Source organism: Pan troglodytes, chromosome 14 (genome assembly GCF_028858775.2).
Source record: "Pan troglodytes isolate AG18354 chromosome 14, NHGRI_mPanTro3-v2.0_pri, whole genome shotgun sequence".
Lineage (NCBI taxonomy): Eukaryota > Metazoa > Chordata > Mammalia > Primates > Hominidae > Pan > Pan troglodytes.
In genome coordinates, this window is record NC_072412.2 from 24,690,251 (window position 1) to 24,708,485 (window position 18,235).

At 39.5% G+C, this 18,235-nt stretch overlaps 1 protein-coding gene across 2 annotated transcripts in view; it reads left to right on the forward strand.

Moving 5' to 3' along the window:
* The window catches only part of ATP8A2 (ATPase phospholipid transporting 8A2), a 648,977-nt gene that overhangs the window by 148,258 nt on the left and 482,484 nt on the right, over nt 1-18,235 (forward strand). For both annotated transcript variants that reach the window (XM_522636.9, XM_009426757.5), the window contains exons 3-10: nt 4,785-4,884; nt 5,348-5,446; nt 6,732-6,777; nt 7,738-7,778; nt 12,433-12,506; nt 14,760-14,829; nt 16,356-16,483; nt 17,732-17,843. In XM_522636.9, the coding sequence (XP_522636.4) occupies nt 4,785-4,884; nt 5,348-5,446; nt 6,732-6,777; nt 7,738-7,778; nt 12,433-12,506; nt 14,760-14,829; nt 16,356-16,483; nt 17,732-17,843 (670 nt within the window). The remainder of the gene's footprint in view (nt 1-4,784; nt 4,885-5,347; nt 5,447-6,731; nt 6,778-7,737; nt 7,779-12,432; nt 12,507-14,759; nt 14,830-16,355; nt 16,484-17,731; nt 17,844-18,235) is intronic.

The following is an 18,235-nucleotide window of genomic DNA, read 5'->3' on the forward strand; positions in this document are numbered from 1 at the left end:
AGTGTATCTATTATAGGTTTTTGCACTGTGGTCATCACAAGGCTTGCAGAAACATCTTGTAGATATAACAAGTTGTTTTTAAAGAGATGACAACTTAGATCACAGAAAGGAATAGAAACAATAAACTAAAAAAACCTCTGTGTTTTAACTCCATCTCCCCTACATATTTATTTTTTTGTTACCTCAATTTGGATATATTTATACTGCCTATTTCTTAGCAGGTTGCTGTATGTGTTTTCGTTTTTGATAGATTTGTCTTTTGGGCTTCATACTAGAGTTATGAGTGTATTGCACACCACAATTACAGTATTAGAGTATTCTGGGTATGTCTATATGCTTAATTTTACTAGTGGGTTTTATACCTTCAAATGTTTTCTATTTGCATGTTAGTGTTTCTTTTTCTTTCAAATTGAAGAACCTCCTTTAGTATATCTTGTAAGATGGATCTGGTGATGGTAAATTCTCTCAGCTTTTGTTTTTCTGGGAAAGCCTTTATTTCTCCTTCATAGTTGAGGGACAGCTTTGCTGGATACAGTATTCTTGGATAGAAATTTTTTTTCTTTTAGCACTTTGAAAATTTTGTTCCACTCCCTTCTGGCCTGTTTGGTTTCCATTGATAAGTCTGTTGCCAGATGAATTGGAGGTTCTTTATACGTTATTTGCTTCTTTTCTGTTGCTACTTTTAGGATCCTCTTTGTCCTTGATCTTTGAGAAAGTGATTATTACATGCCTTGGGGAAGTCTTATTTGGGTCAGATCTGTTTGTTGTTCTCTGACATTCCTGTACCTGGATGTTTATCTCTTTCTCAAGTTTTGGAAAGTTTTCTGTTATTTTTTTGAGTAAGCTTTTTACTCCTTGCTCTTGTTTAACTCCCTCTTGAACACCAGTGATTCTTAGACTTTGTCTTTTGAGGTAATTTCCTTTATCTTGTTGACAATCTTTGTTCCTTTTTATTCTTTTTTCTTCTCTGTGTATTTTCAAATTGCCTGTCTTTGAGCTCATTTATTCTTACTTCTGCTGGATTCATTCTCCTACTGACAGCCTCTAATGAGTTTTTCAGTTCCTCAAATACATTTCTCAGTTTGAAGATTTCTGTTTGTTTTTATTATTATTTCAATCTCTTCATGAAATTTCTCTGATACATTTTTGAGTTGCTTTTCTGTGTTATCTTGAAAATCACCGAGTTCCCTTAAAACTGCTATTTTGAATTCTTGTTCAGAGAGCTCACATATCACCATCTTGTTAGGGTTAGTCACTGGATCCTTGCTTCGTTTGTTCAGGGAAGTCATGGTTCCCTGTTTGCTGCTGTCACTTATGAATGTATGTGTATATGTTTGCATTGGAGAATTAGTTAGTTATTTCAGTCTTCTCTGTCTGGATTCTTTTGCTTTTTATTGGATATATTTGCTTAAGAGATTCATTGTAATTTACCTGTTGAATTTCTTTCTTTTCCCATTAGGTCACTGCCTCCTTTTGAGCATTAGATGGTGCCTTAAGCCCATGTTTTTCTCCACTCTAATAAACAATTGGAGCACTGCCCATCCCAAATGGAAATGGTGCCAAAGGGGATAGCCTAGCAGTGTGGGAAGGTGAATTAGGGGTTTGTTCTCAGGGGACCTGTGGGATGAACCTCCTACAGCATGGTGCTGCTAAGCAGACACTCCAATTTGGTATCTCTTTGGCCAACTTATAGAGCAAAGTTTCCAGAGTTGGGGGATAGTAGTCCTGCCTCCTCACTTTGTCTCTGGCTGTCCCCAGGGTATTTCTTCCTTCAAGCACTCCCCATGCTTCCTGTGAGTTGAGGTAGGAACAGGTATCCTGCCAGGGAACTCAAGATGATGGGGAAGCTGCCCGTCACCTTGATTTTCCTTTTTCCAGTGTTAAACTGAGAGTTGGGGGAGATTTTCCACGTGCTTGGTGCTGGCAGATTGGGGAGAGGGATGTCTTGGCTGTGGATGTCTCCTTCTCTTACCATCTACTTGGAGCTTTTTTACTTCTCTGTGGCACTGAGAACTGTCTCATCCTCATATTCTAGTTTTGGGATATTTGTGGTGATAACCTTAGTGCTGTAAATTTGGTTTTTGTTTTCTGTGTGGGGAATGAAGCCAGCTTGCTTCCATGCCACCATTTTGGAACCAGAAACCTCATTGTATTACACCTTATAGTGCTCTGCTGAATTAAATTCAAATAGGAAGTTTGAACAAATTTACCTCCTCAGCAATTATCCTAAATCCCTGCTACTCAAAGTGTGGTCATTGCACCAGTAGCATTGAACTCACCTGGGAACTTGTTAGAAATGTGGAATCTCAGGCCCACCCCAGACCTACTGAATCAGAATCTGCATTTTAATAAGCTCTCCAGGAGACTGGTGTGTTCAAGAAGTACTGTCCTGCAATATTCTGGTAGACTCATTTTGATAGGTGCTGCCTTTAGCTGTTTGTAGTGTTATATCTTTAATTCTGTAACATGACAGCTAATGGCTATATATTTTGGCAATTATTTTAATGCCACACAATAACCTTTTCCTGGATGAATGTTAATTTCTCTGAATTATTGATCATGCTTACTCTATCTCAGGATGCAAGCATTTGGGCTCGTTTTTCTAGTTCTAGTAGAGTAAAAGTCAGTATGCATTTCCCTCTCCACTTCTACCCTCTTATATTTCATTTCTTGCCACAAGCAAGATTCCTTTCCTCCTCAACTCTCCATCTTCATGGTTCTCAGGGATATGCAGGTCCTTAAGCACAGTCAGCATTTGCTCAAGTGGAAAATATTCATATATAGCTGGGGTAATGTGCCAACTGTGTGCATGTGTATCTGGTTTATACAGATGGAATGTCAGGTTCAAATGTTACAATCAAGCTATCTTGCAAGATAGTTTCTACACTCTTATTTTACAGTATGTGAACTTTCTTTTTGTTTTTTGCTGACAAATGTTGATTGCTTTATTTCAGTGGTCAGGATTGCTGTAGAGGTATGCATGATATGCCATTTGATTTTGTCCACTAAGCCATAGTTAAGAAGACTTTGTATTGTGAGCTATCACACATGAGTTTTGTGTATTTTCCCTACTTTTTAATGAGCTTAATGTCAGCTGTTGATTCTGGCCAAATTTCACAGTGACATCCTGTTATGCCACAGGGCCACTTAAACAAGGAGGAGATCCATGTCAGCAAATTTCTAGCTAATTCAGGGATAGTCTTTCAAGTTACATATTGTTTAAGTTTTGACTCTTTAAAAAGTGGTCTTCATATAACATCACATACATTTTTAGCACCTTAGGTAGAAGTTGCTAAAAATGATTTTGTCTTTAAGGATAACTCTGATCACTGTATTGTGAAATGCGAGGCCATTGTACCATGGGGCATGATTTTCTCTGAGGCAGTGGCAGATGGGACTATTGGCAGTGGGACTATTTCTTGTTCCATCAAATGACCTCTGGCTGCTATATTTTTGAGTAGTCCACTTTGGTTTTACTCTGTTGTTCCAGGTTTGGTTGCTGTCCAGTCTCACAGTAGTGTACCTTGCTTCTGGTGTATTCTGTCTCCTGAGCCCTTCGCCCTTCTATTGGGGTGCTTCTAATTTGTTGTAAATTAAAAACCTGCTAGATAATCTTTTTTTTATTTATTATACTTTAAGTTCTAGGGTACATGTGCACAATGTGCAGGTTTGTTACATATGCATACATGTGCCATGTTGGTGTGCTGCACCCATTAACTCATCATTTATATTAGGTGTATCTCCTAATGCTATCCCTACCCCCTTCCCCCACCCCACAATAGGCCCCAGTGTGTGATGTTCCCCTTCTGTGTCCATGTGTTCTCATTGTTCAATTCCCTCCTATAAGTGAGAACATGTGGTGTTTGGTTTTCTGTCCTTGTGAAAGTTTGCTCAGAATGATGAAAACCTGCTGGATAATCTTGCTAGAATATATTATAATTAAGAATAGGCTCAGAGTGATGTCTTCAGAGGGTGAGCTAGGAATCATATAGGTACTTTTATGGTGCAAACTTGAATAAAATGTGTGAGCAGCCACAGCTGGTTTGGTTCATTTTGCCTTTGGGTTATTTCACTGTTCACTCACTATCTGCTATGTGCTAGGAACATATGGAATTGAAGTAAACATTCTTGTCGTTCCCGTAATCTGTTCTGGGGATAGATAAAATACTAAGCAAAGCATTATGCCTATATGATATAGGTGTAAACACTGTACTGTAGGCTTGCATGAGGAGTGTCATTATAAATTTGACCAGACTTACTGAAAGATGTAAGATTGGGTGGAAGGAAGGATACTTTGGTCATGGAGAGACAGGTAGGGTGTAAGGGAGAGGATGTCCTAGGTGGAAGCAAAAGTGTGAGCAAACATGATCAAATAAAGGGTGTGTGGAAGGAATGGAATTTATTTGGGTGTGGTTGAAGCATGAAACATCTGTGGTGGTTACCCAGAGGGGAACATCGAATTGTTATTCACACGCCTGCTGTTCATAGCATATAGCTCCTAGAAGGTGGGTAGATATCTCTGCTTATGTTGTGTGAAAATTAAAGAAGCACATGTATGTCTTCCAATGTAGAAAACAAAGACCACATTGGAAGATTTTCTCATCAGGGGCGCCATTTTACAAACTAAAGCTCTTTAGGAGAAGATACACAGCAATTTCCTTGTCATGAGTTTTGAAACATTTTTTTTAAAACCATTTGTAAAACTTTCTAAACTTCTTGTCCTGTTCTTGTGTTTTAGAGTTTACATCTATAACTGATAGTATTATTTTTCTTTGCACTTACAGTACGGCCAAGTACAGCGTGTTGACATTTCTACCTCGATTCTTGTATGAGCAGATTAGAAGAGCTGCTAATGCCTTCTTTCTCTTCATTGCCTTATTACAGGTAATGGTTTTTTAACAGTTCCTTGGAATTCACTTAATTACATGTAAAATGAGATTTTGCTAAAGGTTCCTTAACTGCTAAAGTGTTATAATCTTGGAATATAGTTTGTTTCCCTCCTCCAGTCATTGTTTGATAGAGTGAAAAAGCCTGACTTTGTATACAGGGAGATTTCTTTTGGTATGGCCTTAAGGATGATTGCAGTGACTGAAAGAGGCATTGAAAAGTGGCCTCAGGGCCATACTTTTAAGCCTTTTTCTGTTCCAAACACATAACCAATGTTGGATAAAATTTTAAAAAATATGTAAAATACATAGCTAGTTTTTAAAGTAAGGTAATTATTTTTGAGTAACAGAAATGGAACAGAACTGCAAAAGTGTGAAACGTGCATGACTGCCATAATTTTCTGTTCATGGAGAGGATTTTTAATGTGCCAACTTCTTACTTGTGGTCTCTTATCTTCCAGCAAATTCCAGATGTATCTCCAACAGGAAGATATACCACCCTGGTGCCATTGATCATTATTTTAACAATTGCAGGCATCAAAGAGATTGTAGAAGATTTTGTAAGTTTTTGCTTTTGGATAATAAAATCATTGTAGGCAGTAGATAATAACTTATGTGTTGCCTCGGGTGATATATTTAAGGCAGGAAATTGGGCTATAGCTTAACCAGCCTCTTTAGACACCTGATGGTATTTTTAGGGGGAGGTAATGTATACTCAGAGTGTCCTAAATACCTGTACAGTGACACTAAACAGTTCAAACTTTGTTTTCAAATATTAGGTCTCTGGAGCCCCATTGATTTTTATCACTGATGTTCCTTATAGCCTGCTTTAGAGCTTGCTAATTTGGGCAGCAAATGAAGGATTGCCGTGTTGTCTAGGATGGCAGCATTGTCTCGCTCTGCCTGAGGCAATTTTACAAGAATCTTCTCCCCTCACAATCATCCTAGTGTACCTCCAAGTTCATTGGCTACAGCAACTATATTCCTTTTCCCTCTCTTTCTTGCTCTGTCTCCCCCTATATATTTGTGTGTGTGTATATATATATATATATGTTTGCGTGTGCTGTCTCTCTGTCTCTGGATCTTCCTCTCCTCCCTTACATACACACATACCTTGCTTTCACAAACATATATGCATCTTTCTGGGAATAGGTATGTAAATAAATATAATACAGGTTAAGCATCCCTAAATCCAAAAACCCCAAATCTGAAATGCTTCAAAATCCAAAACTTTTGCATGCCGACATGATGCCACAAGTGGAAAACTCCACACCTGACCTCATGTGATGGCTGCACAAAATTATTATAAACACTGTATGAAGTTACCTTCAGGTTATGTGCATAAAGTGAATATGAAGCATAAATAAATTTCATGTTTAGACTTGGGTCCCATCCCAGAGACACCTCATTGGGTATATGCAAATACTCCAGGATCTGAAACAATCTGAAATATAAAACACTTCTGGTCCCGAGCATGTCAGATAAGGGATCTTCAACCTGTACACATCGAAGCAAAGTTACTTTATCAATAAAATGAAGTTGGCTGTTTGTTGTTGGGTTCATCACACTGAATAATCATTTCAGTCTGATCTAAAGCAAGGAGTGAAAAGTTTTGTACTTCCAAGTGCTAGAACCAAAATAAAACAATTGAAACTAGAGGAGACCAGTTCTAAACTTAGGGAGTGCTGATAGATCACAAAATTGTCTAACTGAATTTTACAGCATGAGCATTATTGGCAGTTAGTTTCCTTGTCCCCTGTAATTTCCTGATTGTTTTGTTTGCTATTTCAATTATTCATGTGGAACTTTTGAATGTTAGAACTATTTTTTTTCTTTCTGTAACAGAAGCGACACAAGGCAGACAATGCAGTTAACAAAAAGAAAACAATAGGTAAGATCCCAGGCTGAATGACTTTTTCCACTGGAAAACTTAAGAATGAGGCCTGCATTTAAGGAATTTTAAATAAGTAGTGAACGGTATTGAGATAAATTGGGAAGATGATCTATAAAATACTTTAAAGAAATAGTAAAATAACAAACAAACTGAACATAATTTTAGTCCTGATAATTAAGTTTGAACAGCATTTGTGTATTTTAGAATGTTAGAAAAGATTGTAATTTTCGGGAACTAGACAGTTTTTATGTCCATAAAAAGTCTAAGCATTCATGTCCTTCATTTATAATCTCTCCTTACTTCCCTCTTCTACTTTTTATTGTTTTATTTCTACAACATCAATTTTTTGTTTGTTTGTTTCATTTTTTGAGACAGGGTCTCACTCCTGTTGCCCAGGCTGGACTGCAGTGGCATGATCATGGCTCACTGTAGCTTTGACCTCCCAGGCTCAGGTGATCCTCCCACCTCAGCCTCTTGAGTAGCTGGGACTACAGGCAAGCACCACCACCCCCGACTAATTTTTGTATTTTTGGTAGAGATGGGTTTCACCGTGTTGCCCAGGCTAGTCTCAAACTTCTGGGCTCAAGCAATCTGCCTGCCTTGGCTTCCCAAAGTGTTAGGATTACAGGTATGAGCCACTGCGCCCAGCTGTTCAGTTTTTTTTAAATTGTGGAACAGCAGGCTTTTTTTTTCTTCTGGGCTGAAAATAAGTAGATTTAACTTACATACATACATAAACATTTACGTGTATGCATTAATGTATATATGTTACAGAGGTACATACCATACGTTGGTGTTCCATTTTGAGGGTGGGGGTGCTGATGTTATGCCATCATGGCTAAAGATAGGGTATGTTAGAATTAATAAATGGAATTCTAAAAGAAAGCTTTTGGATTTTAGGAAGCTGATTCAGTTTATCACCAGTATTAACCAATATTTTATTTTTCTCTTTTTCAGTGTTAAGAAATGGTATGTGGCATACCATTATGTGGAAAGAGGTAAAAACTAATTTTAAAGATGTACCAGTACTATTGGTTTGAAGACGTGTAATAAATTGCTGGTCTTGATTGCAGTATAAAGTTTGTGTTAGACATAGTAGAGTTTTCCATGAGGTCTGCTGAGACCTGATGCTTGTTTACTCTGTCCCTTGCACCTTCTAGTAAGGGCCCAATGTGTCACTTCAAGCTATGAACTTCATCGCTCCTGAGTGACATTTCTGAAATCTCAAAGTATTTTCTAGTTTCTAAATCCAATTTGAGAAATATTTTCCCTGGTCCTCTGTTGTCTTAACCTAAGTTAAAGTTTATTTTTGTTTTTAGCATTTGTGATTCTCACTTTAAACATTTTTGGGTGGAAAGGTCATTAACTACAGAGTGGTGGAAAGGGGGTAAGAAACCACCCCGTTTCCGTTCTAGCACAGCAGTTAGCTGTTCTTAATAATAGCAAGGAAAGCTTTGCTTCCACGTCCCTGGAAGTATGAGGTTTAGAGGGTTGAAGAATGGTGTGGTTTTTTGGTTGTTTATGGTGATGAGTAGAAAATTTAGAAGAAATCTGCCATACCATCTAGGTATTTTATATCTGATAAAATTAGCTTTTTAAATGAGTGTTTTAGCTGGACCTTCTTAATGGACACAAGATGTGTTGGGGGATGACTCTCATTAGTCCAGCATTCAAAGCCGATTAACATGATTTCAAAAGAAAACAGCTTTTTAGAAGGGTAACTTGAAGTGGTTCTTCTTGCTAAATAAACATTTAGTAAACAATGTTTTTAAATGCCTCTTACAGTCTTTTATATCTGAAAAATGCCCGTGATATGGTAACTGCAGCATTTGCTTTAGTTTTCGTTTTACTTTACTTTGTTTTAGGAGAATCCGCCACCCTTTAAAGAAATTTCTCCTTTATAGTGTTTTACAGTAACACCTTAACCTTTGCTGCAATCTTGAAGTCGTATGCTGCAAACATTCATCAACCTCACGTTTGGAAAGGTCATGGTTCTTGGTCAGGAGGTTGGGAATTCTTGACTCAAAGTGGGAGAGATGCTCCCAATGCTGAAGGAATTCAAGGGTTCTCCCAGCACTGGGAAATTGCCCCTCTATTTCTCTAGGGTTCCTCTTGTTACTCCCTCCCCAGAAAGGTATCAGTATCAGCTAGAGTGAAGAATGATTTGGATTCAGAGGGCCTGACATTACTTGAAACAGCAGAAAATGGAGTGATGGTCTCTAATTGATGGTCTTCTGTGGTCCAGGAGCTGACGGCTTTGCAGACTCCTAAAACTCATGACTGTTTCCATCGTTCATTTGGGAGAAAAACAACAATAACAAAGAAACACCAGTTATGTACTGTACCACATGCAGTTTTATTTCCATTTAAAATGTATTTACTTGGTTTATTTCAGTGGAGCTCCTGGCTTGTGCCAGAGATTGTACTAGGCATGGGAAGAATGAAGCTCAGCGCTTCCCTTAAGGAGTTTCAAACTTCAGTGGGCATCCCAGTCACCGTCCACAGGGCTGCTGGAACCCAGATGGCTGGGCCCACTCCCAGGCTATCTGATTCACTGGGTCTCAGGTGGGGCCCTAGAATTTACACATTTAAACAAATTACTAGTTGAAGCTGATGCCGATGGTGTAGGGAGCACACTCAAGAACCACTGGTGTCCTGGGAGAGAGAGGCAACCAACCTAACGCAGTGCAGTTGCTGAGCTCTGTGTAGGAGAAAGCTTCCACTTTGGGAAGAGCTGGGAGGGGCCACCTACCTAGACCCAGTGGTTCAGATCAGGAAAGTCTGCCCTCCAGAGATGCTCTAGTGCGCTCTTGAAGGGTGAATCAGGGGTAACTAGCTGCGGAACTGTGAGTAGTTCAATGTGAGGATGAGAATACAGGAGAGGGCAGAGGTGTCAGGCAAGGGGAAGCTGGCTGTCCTTAAGGTCCCCAAAATGATAATAATCTAATCTGAAGTGCTGAAGCTCAGATCTGCTGTCCCCTGGGCTGTAGCTGAGTCACTGGTGAGCGCCGAGAGGCAGCTCTCAGGTGGATCTCAGTGGCTTTGATTGACTTCGAGAGGATCTTTCAGCTACTTCCTCAAAATTAAGAGACTTGAGGAACTCTCTGAGGCTAGAGTGGATTCAGCGATCTGGAAGGTTTCTGTTCCCAGTGTACTAATTCTTTGAGGGAGTATTGCACACACAAGGAACAATCATGTAAGAACATTAAAACCATTTCCAGGCCGGGCATGCTCACACCTGCAATCCCAGCACTTTGGGAGGCTGAGGCGGCTGGATCACTTTAGCTCAGGAGCTCAAGATCAGCCTGGGCAACATGGTCAAACCCCATCTCTACAAAAAAATACAAAAATCAGCTGGGCGTGGTGGTGCGTGTCTGTAATCCCAGCTACTCAGGAGGATGAGGTGGGAGGATCACTTGAGCATGGGAGGTGGAGGTTGCAGTGAGCCTTGATCGCACCACTGCACTCTAGCCTGGGTGACAGAGCGAGACCCTGTCTCAAAAACAGAAAACAAACAACCAAAAAAAATATTTTTTTTCAAGCAAAATCCAAGTAAGTCATTTCTTATGTACACAAAACTTCTTAGTACTTGGTTACTGGGATATGAATGTTTATTTAGAGAGTAAAGATGAGAGAAAGCCATAATTTCTCTTGTCCTCCCACTTTGAATTTAAAAAAATCCACTGCCTTTTTTCATTTGAAAACATGACAAATTTTCTTGTCTAGTGGTTTTTTCTTTACTAATTACTTCTTCTGATTTTTATATGTAATTAAACTATTCATATGAAATCGTTTTAATTTTATTTTATTCTTTTTAGACGGAGTCTCACTCTGTTGCTCAGGCTGGAGTGCAGTGGTGCCGTCTTGGCTCACTGCAACCTCTGCCTCCTGGGTTCAAGCGATTCTCCTGCCTCAGCCTCCCAAGTAGCTGGGACTACAGGTGCCCACCACCATGCCCGGTTAACTTTTTTTTTTTTTTAGTGAGATGGGGGTTTCACCATGTTAGCCAGGCTGGTCTTAAACTCCTGACCTCAAGTGATCTGCCTGCTTCGGCCTCCCAAAGTGTTGGGATTATAAGTGTGAGCCACTGTGCCTGGCCAAAATATTTTTTACTTTTAAAAAACACTTTCAATTGACATAACATCCATTGCTTTTGTACTGGTGGTTGTTAAAACAGCTTTGTGGCATTTTCCCCAGACACTTTAATAAACAACTTAAAGCACCAATAGGATACCTTTCAGTAAATTTGCCTTTTTCCCAAGAGAAAATTAAACATGGGCACCTGCTAGCTTGTAAGATCTGGCAGTTTTTCACAAGTATCGTATCACTTGAAATTCCTGGTTTCAAAGAGAATAGTAACAAGGCTAGAATAGGAAATAGAAAGCATAAATGCCCACTTTGAGCTTTGCAACTATTACTGTACTAGTAATGGTCTTCTGGTATCGTCAGAGAATTCTAATGTCCTTGACCTTCACACTCATGATGTCCTTTCAGTTATGCTCCCACTGATGGAGACTGACATTTATATGGACCTGTTTTATGCCAGGTGCCGTGTATACTTCCTTAGTCACTGCATTCACCTTAAAAGGCCGGTGGCACTGTTTTCCTGTTTCAGACATGACACGCTGGGGCGCTGGGAGGCGAAGCAGCTTGCGGAGATCACAGAGCTAGCACACGGCTATAAAGCTAGGATTGGAGTTAGGCTTGCCTGATTTGAAAGCCCCTGTTCTCTCCACCCTAGTGCTTTCTGCGATGTTACTGAAAGGATTTGTAGACACTTCGCCATGGTACCATTTTGGAGACTACAGCCCTTTTCCTTGGCTTGAGATCTTCTGTCTAGTGGAGTCTGTTCCCCAAGGTGGTCTCTGACTTTGGCCGTGATCCTTTTTCTGGGAATTTCTTGAGGCTGTACAAATCTTCTCCATTTTATGTGGTATATTTCCAGGGGGACTTTCAGGTGCACTTTTCATGGGTGAATTTACTGTTGCCTTTTAATCAGAGCATTGGCCTTCCGTGCAGCTTGCCCAGTTTTGAATCCTGGTTCTAACACTCAGTGGCTGTATTACTGTGATCAAGTTATTTTGTTTTCTGCACCTCAATTTGTAAAACAGAGAAAAATTTATGTGTGTTAACTTAGTTGATCCTTGTAGTCACTCTATGAAATATGTGCCTTTATCCTCATTATATAGATGAGGAAACTGAGGTACACAGAGTTTATATAACTTGTTCATCATTACACAGCTCGTCAGGGGTGCAGTGGGGATTGAGCCCAGGCTTTAGGCTGGCTCTGGTGGTGTGTGCATGACCGTTCTACCCTACTGTGTACAGCTATGGAAATGTTCAAGTATTTGTAAATGGATGCATAATTGTAAGAAAACGAGATCTTTATAGCTGTTCTGACTTAGCCCTTTTCTCCCTTTCCCTTTCCTTTTTTATTAAACATCATTGCAAAAGAAGGCAACATTACCAGTGTCTGCATGGAAGCACTTTCCTTTTGTTCTTGTCAAGGAAAATAATTTGGGCTTCTCTATCTTAAACTTCATGGTCTAGTTATATAATAATTTTTTCTTTAAATATTTAAGCACCTTTTTCACCATGTGTGTTTTGTTTCTTTTCTTTTGTGCCCCTCTGTCCTCATCCCTGTCTCTCTAGGTGGCAGTGGGAGACATTGTGAAGGTCGTCAATGGGCAGTATCTTCCAGCAGATGTGGTCCTGCTGTCATCCAGGTTAGCTGTGCTAGTAGGCACCTTTTTTGCAATAAATGTTAAGAACAATAAAATATTAAGCAGCACCTGGGGCAGTCTTGAGCAGCCTGTTCCCTTCTACCATCCTCTCTCTGTCCCATTCTTCCATTTCTTGTCATTTCCCTTCTCCTGCTGTGACCCTTGGTTTCTTTCTCACATTCATTCCTTTGTGCTTTTTCTGAACTCTTTTATGTGTGTTGACTCCACTTAGTCTCCTGGCTATTTGGGTTTTTTTTCTTATTTATAGGGGCACTGAGTCAAGAGCAGTGGAGTGGTCCATTCATTAATGTCAGGTTGCAGCATGTCTGAGATTTCAGAATCTGTTTCCTGATGGGCCCTGCCAGCAGTCTGTCCTGCAGAACCCAGTGCTGCACATTGATAGCTGTTCAAGAACCATGGGTGTTTTCTCAGCGTAATCGTGACCAGCAGATGGTGTTTGCTCTTCATCCATCCATGTTTTGCCCCTTTTCTGTCCAAGTATCATTTTCATATTCTCTAGGTAGTTTTATTCTAGGAAGGAATCATCACTCAGTGCAGTTCTTGACTTTTTTGGGGCTTGGTGCATGAAAGTACATAGCTAGGAAAGAAAGCCAAAATTAGGGCAAGAATTGACATCTATTCTTGAATTCAAGATTAAATTGTGTGACGTTAGGACTATAACTTCCTATATTTATACACTGTTGGGAATCATAGATACACATGCTGTTTGCATTTTCTTTGATTGCAGACAGCGTTTCTTGTATTGAAGTTAATCACTCATTGGATTTTGAGCCTAAGCATTAATTTTCTGCTTGAGATAATAGATTTAAAAATAGGACTCCAGGCCTGTGGAGGGGGAAAAAGAACCAATAACACAGGGCAGGATTTATGTTTGTCCATATTGATTGACAACAAAGAAACCCTTAGAAATATTAAAATATTGATCACTTGATAGTTCGGGCTTTAAGTCTTTAAGTCTTGGCTGTGACCCTAGAAAATTTAGTGTGTGTGTGTGTGTGTGTGTGTGTGTGTGTGTGTTTTGTTTTGTTTTGGAGACAAGGTCTTACTCTGTCACCCAGGCTGGAGTGCAGTGGCTCAATCATAGCTCACTGTAAGTTCAAACTCCTGGGCTCAAGTGATCCTCCCATCTCAGCCTCCTGAGTAGCTGGGACCACAGGTGCATGCCACCATGCCTGGATAATTTTTAAAAATTTTTTTGTAGAGGCTCATTTAAAAAAATTTTTTGTAGATGTTGCCCAAGCTTGTTCTGGAACTCCTGGCCTCAAGCAATCCTCCCGCCTTGGCATCTCAAAGTGCTGGGGTTACAAGCGTGAGCCACAGTGCCCAGCCAGTTTTTTTTTTTAACTTGGTCTTAATACCAGATTGCTTTAGCTGACATCATGTTTCCAGCATGCTCATTATTAGTGTCTGAGTGTGTGCTGTGTGCCGAACAACCTGTTGAGGAGGTTGTCCCACTTAATCTTCCCAATAACCCTGGATAGCCTTCTTTTGTACATGACAAGATTGAGATACGGAGAGACTAAACAATTTGCCAAGGCCATATAGCCCATAAAGGTAGTGCTAGGGGATTTTTACCTTAACTAGTGGTTTTTTAGTTGGAAGAGTCAAGGGGTGGTTAATCACTAACTGTGTGAACCTAGCTAAACTCAAAGATTAGAAATAGGATTATAATATCTGTTATGCTTATTTTTATTCTTCGAGTTTTCTGTCTTTAATGCTAGGTGTTTTGATTAAAAAGTTGGCCTTGAGATTGTAAAAATGGCAGAGAATTAAAGCCTTGCCAAGCCTGTGCCTCGATCCTTCAACTCCTCTGGCTGTTGTTTTCTTCAAAAAATGTGTGTTTCTACTGGCCATGCCTTGGGCAGCCTTTTTGGTCAGGCCCAGCCCCAGACTTGAAGGATTGCCTGAACCCAGTGGTTGGGTCTGAGTGGGGACATCACATGTTTCCCTTTCTCTTTCATCTTCAGTTCATTCCTGTCTTCTTGAGGCTCAGCAGTCATTATGTGGGGCTTACAAAGGCAGATCATCTGGGCAAATGACTCTCTACTGGTACTGAGTCCCAAAGATGAGTGTGTGTTTCCTTTTTCATCCATTACTCCTACTATCGTGGTTATTTATAACAATTTATTTTGAAGGGCCAATCAGCAGACACAGATTCCATAATAGAGATTTTCTAAACTGTGAATTTGTGGAAAGGACTTTATGAAACTTGGCTCTTTTTTTCTCTCTCCTTAGTGAACCTCAGGCAATGTGTTATGTTGAAACAGCTAATCTGGATGGGGAGACGAACCTTAAAATACGTCAGGTAAAGTCACCTCTGATGACTTGTGTTGTTATGGTAGACACAACTGCAAATGTGGTCCCCACATATCTTTTTCTAGAGAAATAAAATATTCAGCCACAAAGGGTTATGCCTTAGCCCTAATGGAATCTATGGGAAGAATATGCCATTTATGATGAGGGAGAATGTGTCTCGAAAAAGTAGGCTGCATCAAACTCTAGGTCATGCAGGGTGCCAGGCCTTCATATAGCGTCTTATTGAGCTCTCTGCCTGTGATGCTGGAGAGAGGGGACATCTCGGTGAAGCTGAGTGGCTGGGAAGGACACAGCTTAGTGGACAAATGGAGCAGAAAAGCTCCAGGTACCCCAGTTTACATCATTGTTGTAATAAAGATTCTAATCCTAGAGGGTGATATAATTAGATACAAAACTTCCATGCCTTAAAGAAAACTATTCTTACCATATATTTTAATTCTAGGATGAAGAATAGTCTTTTTTGGTTCTTTTTTTTTTGAGATGGAGCCTTGCTCTGTTGCCCAGGCTGGAGTGCAATGATGCGACCTCGGCTTACTACAACCTCTGCCTCCCGGGTTCAAGCGATTCTCCCACCTTAGCCTCCCGAGTAGCTGGGACTACAGGTGCATGCTACTACACCTGGCTTAATTTTTATATTTTTTTAGTAGAGATGGGGTTTCACCATGTTGGCCAGGCTGGTCTCGAAGTCCTGAACTCAAGTGATCTGCTTGCTTTGGCCTCCCAAAGTGCTGGGATTACAGGCGTGAGATACTGCACCAGGCCAAGAATGAAGAATGGTCTTTAACATATAAAAATTTTAAGCACTTTGAAGCTTAAAAAACTTTTGCTGCTTAAAGTTGAATTCAGCAATTCTATCCATATATCTTTCTTTTCTACTGTAGATATTTGCTTTAGACTTTTTTTTCCATTTAAAGAACAGTTACAGCCTGGGCAACATAGCAAGACCCTATCTCTACAAAAAACTTAAAAAATAGCTGGGCATGATGGCACATACCTGTAGTCCCAGCTACTTAGGAGGCTGAGGTGGGAGGATCACTTGAGCTCAGGATTTTGAGCCTTCAGTGAACCATGATTGCACCACTGCCCTCCAGCCTGGAGGACAGAGTGAGACCCTGTCTCTTAAAGAAAAAGTGAAGAGTGCTAGATAATGTAAAATATTGGAGGGCTACTCTATTCTACCTTTATGACCAGTGTTAGAGTACAGCTAGTAGATTATGCTTGCTGTAAGGTGCTGGGGTATGTTAATTATTACTTATGCACGGATGTTTCTAGTACAGTGGTGGAATCTTAACTTTCAGCTTCATTACATTCTTTTGCCACTTTCGCATTAGATTGTTGTGGCAAAAGCTACTGGAAAAGTCTGCCTTGAGGGGCTGACAGTTTGACTTGTTAGCCCCCCAGATTATTGCACTGGAGATGCCTTATTTTTTCTTTTGATTAACCATAGGGGTGCTGAATGGTGTCCCTAAGCACAGAAGATTGTGTTTGACTTCCTCTTTTGGTTTAATCTTTTAGGGTTTGAGTCACACTGCTGACATGCAAACACGTGAAGTTCTGATGAAGTTATCTGGAACTATAGAGTGTGAAGGGCCCAACCGCCACCTCTATGACTTCACTGGAAACTTGAACTTAGATGGGAAAAGGTATTATATGCCTTTTCTTCATTGTCTTTTAAACTATGTGACTAAGAATTACTGGAGCTTTGGAAAATATGTTTGTTTCCTAGTTTTATAATATTTTAAAACAGTGAGATTTCATACCCTTTCAATTAATTTAAAGCCTTCCTTAGATTTAAGAAAAAAACCCTGAGCCCAAGGGCCTCAGATGAGGCTCAAAGCATGTGGCATATTCTTTCTGTGCCTACTTTCTGCCAGGCAGGAGAAATGGTTTCAGCTGCATAAAATTGCCCAGAAAAGCAGAGGAGAGTAATCTGAGGTGTATACAAGCTAATACACTTGTTACAGAAATGTGTGTGTGTGTATTTTTTTTTTTTTTTTTGCTAACCTTCTTCTAAGGAGCATTCGTTTGTTTTTAGAAAGTTGAGTGAAATGAACACTTATTCTTCCTTTAGAATATTCAGTGCCCTCCTGTCTATATTCTGTTATCTTTCTTCTTCTGGCATTTGTTATGTTGTTCTGGAGTTGTCTTTTGTTCTGATGTTGGAGAGCAGTTTCTACCTTCTGGCCATGTTTGTCTAGAGCCTCTTGCCAATGCCCCCTCCAACCCTGTAACCCAGCCTCTTGCAATGTCCTTTATATTTTGACGACCCAAGGCTTGGAAGGACCTGATCTTAGGAATCAACCCAAATTATTATAAATATGACAACTAAGTGTGACTGCTTCTTGGTTTCATTTAGCATACATAGCTATACTATGGGCTCCCCATTTTGAGTTTCTAAATTGTCACTCAGGTCTTTATTTACTCATTAAGTCATCCTTAAAAAAATTGATATGATAGGTTGCTGCTTTTAAAAATTTTACTCCTTCCTAATAGTCTGTAAAATACACTAGATTTATTTTACAAATAACAATAATAATAATACTTCCAATAATAATACTTAACTACAAATGAGTGAGCTTCGGTTGTTATTTTAGCAACTTCCTTTCTGGGTATTGAGTTTCATAATAGGATCATGAGAGATATAATTACCTGCAACATTTTATAGAAAAAGCATTTTTTTTCTGTAGTGATGAATGTAAAATAAAGCTTTCTGTGGGTCCTTTTGGGGTAGATTAAGCCAATGGTAACCTTTGTTGTCTGTGTTTCTCAGTGAAGTAGTTCAAATTGGAGGAAAGGGAACATTTGATTTATTGTGGGTTCATGTTTAAGGGAAAAACTCATGCTTATTTTCCAGACTATCATTAAATATCATTGTTGTTTTTTATTTTTAGCCTTGTTGCCCTTGGGCCTGACCAGATCTTATTAAGAGGTACACAGCTTAGAAATACTCAGTGGGTCTTTGGCATAGTTGTTTATACTGGACACGACACCAAACTCATGCAGGTAAAACATTTCTATGCTGATTTCAGTCTTTTTTTTCTTTCTGCTTTTATTGACTAGAAGGTGGAAAATGCAGATGTTGCATTTAGGAAGTTCAAATTTGTCTATGAACCTAAATTTGGAAAGAACTGCCTTTATTTTAGTTTCTTAGGTAGCTTTTTCTAGATTTCTGTTCTCTTATCTGATATTTGTTACCGTATGCCTGAACTACAAATGGTCTTTGTTTTCTGGATTAGGGGAACAATCAATTCTAACTTATTTTATCTTCTGGACTTAAGCGGGAATTAGTTCTAACTTTTAAATTTCTCTTTCTACTTCTCTTTATCCCATTAATTAGGATTTTATAGCAAATTGTCTTATTTAACTGAACTTTAGAGACTTTAAAATCAGTTATT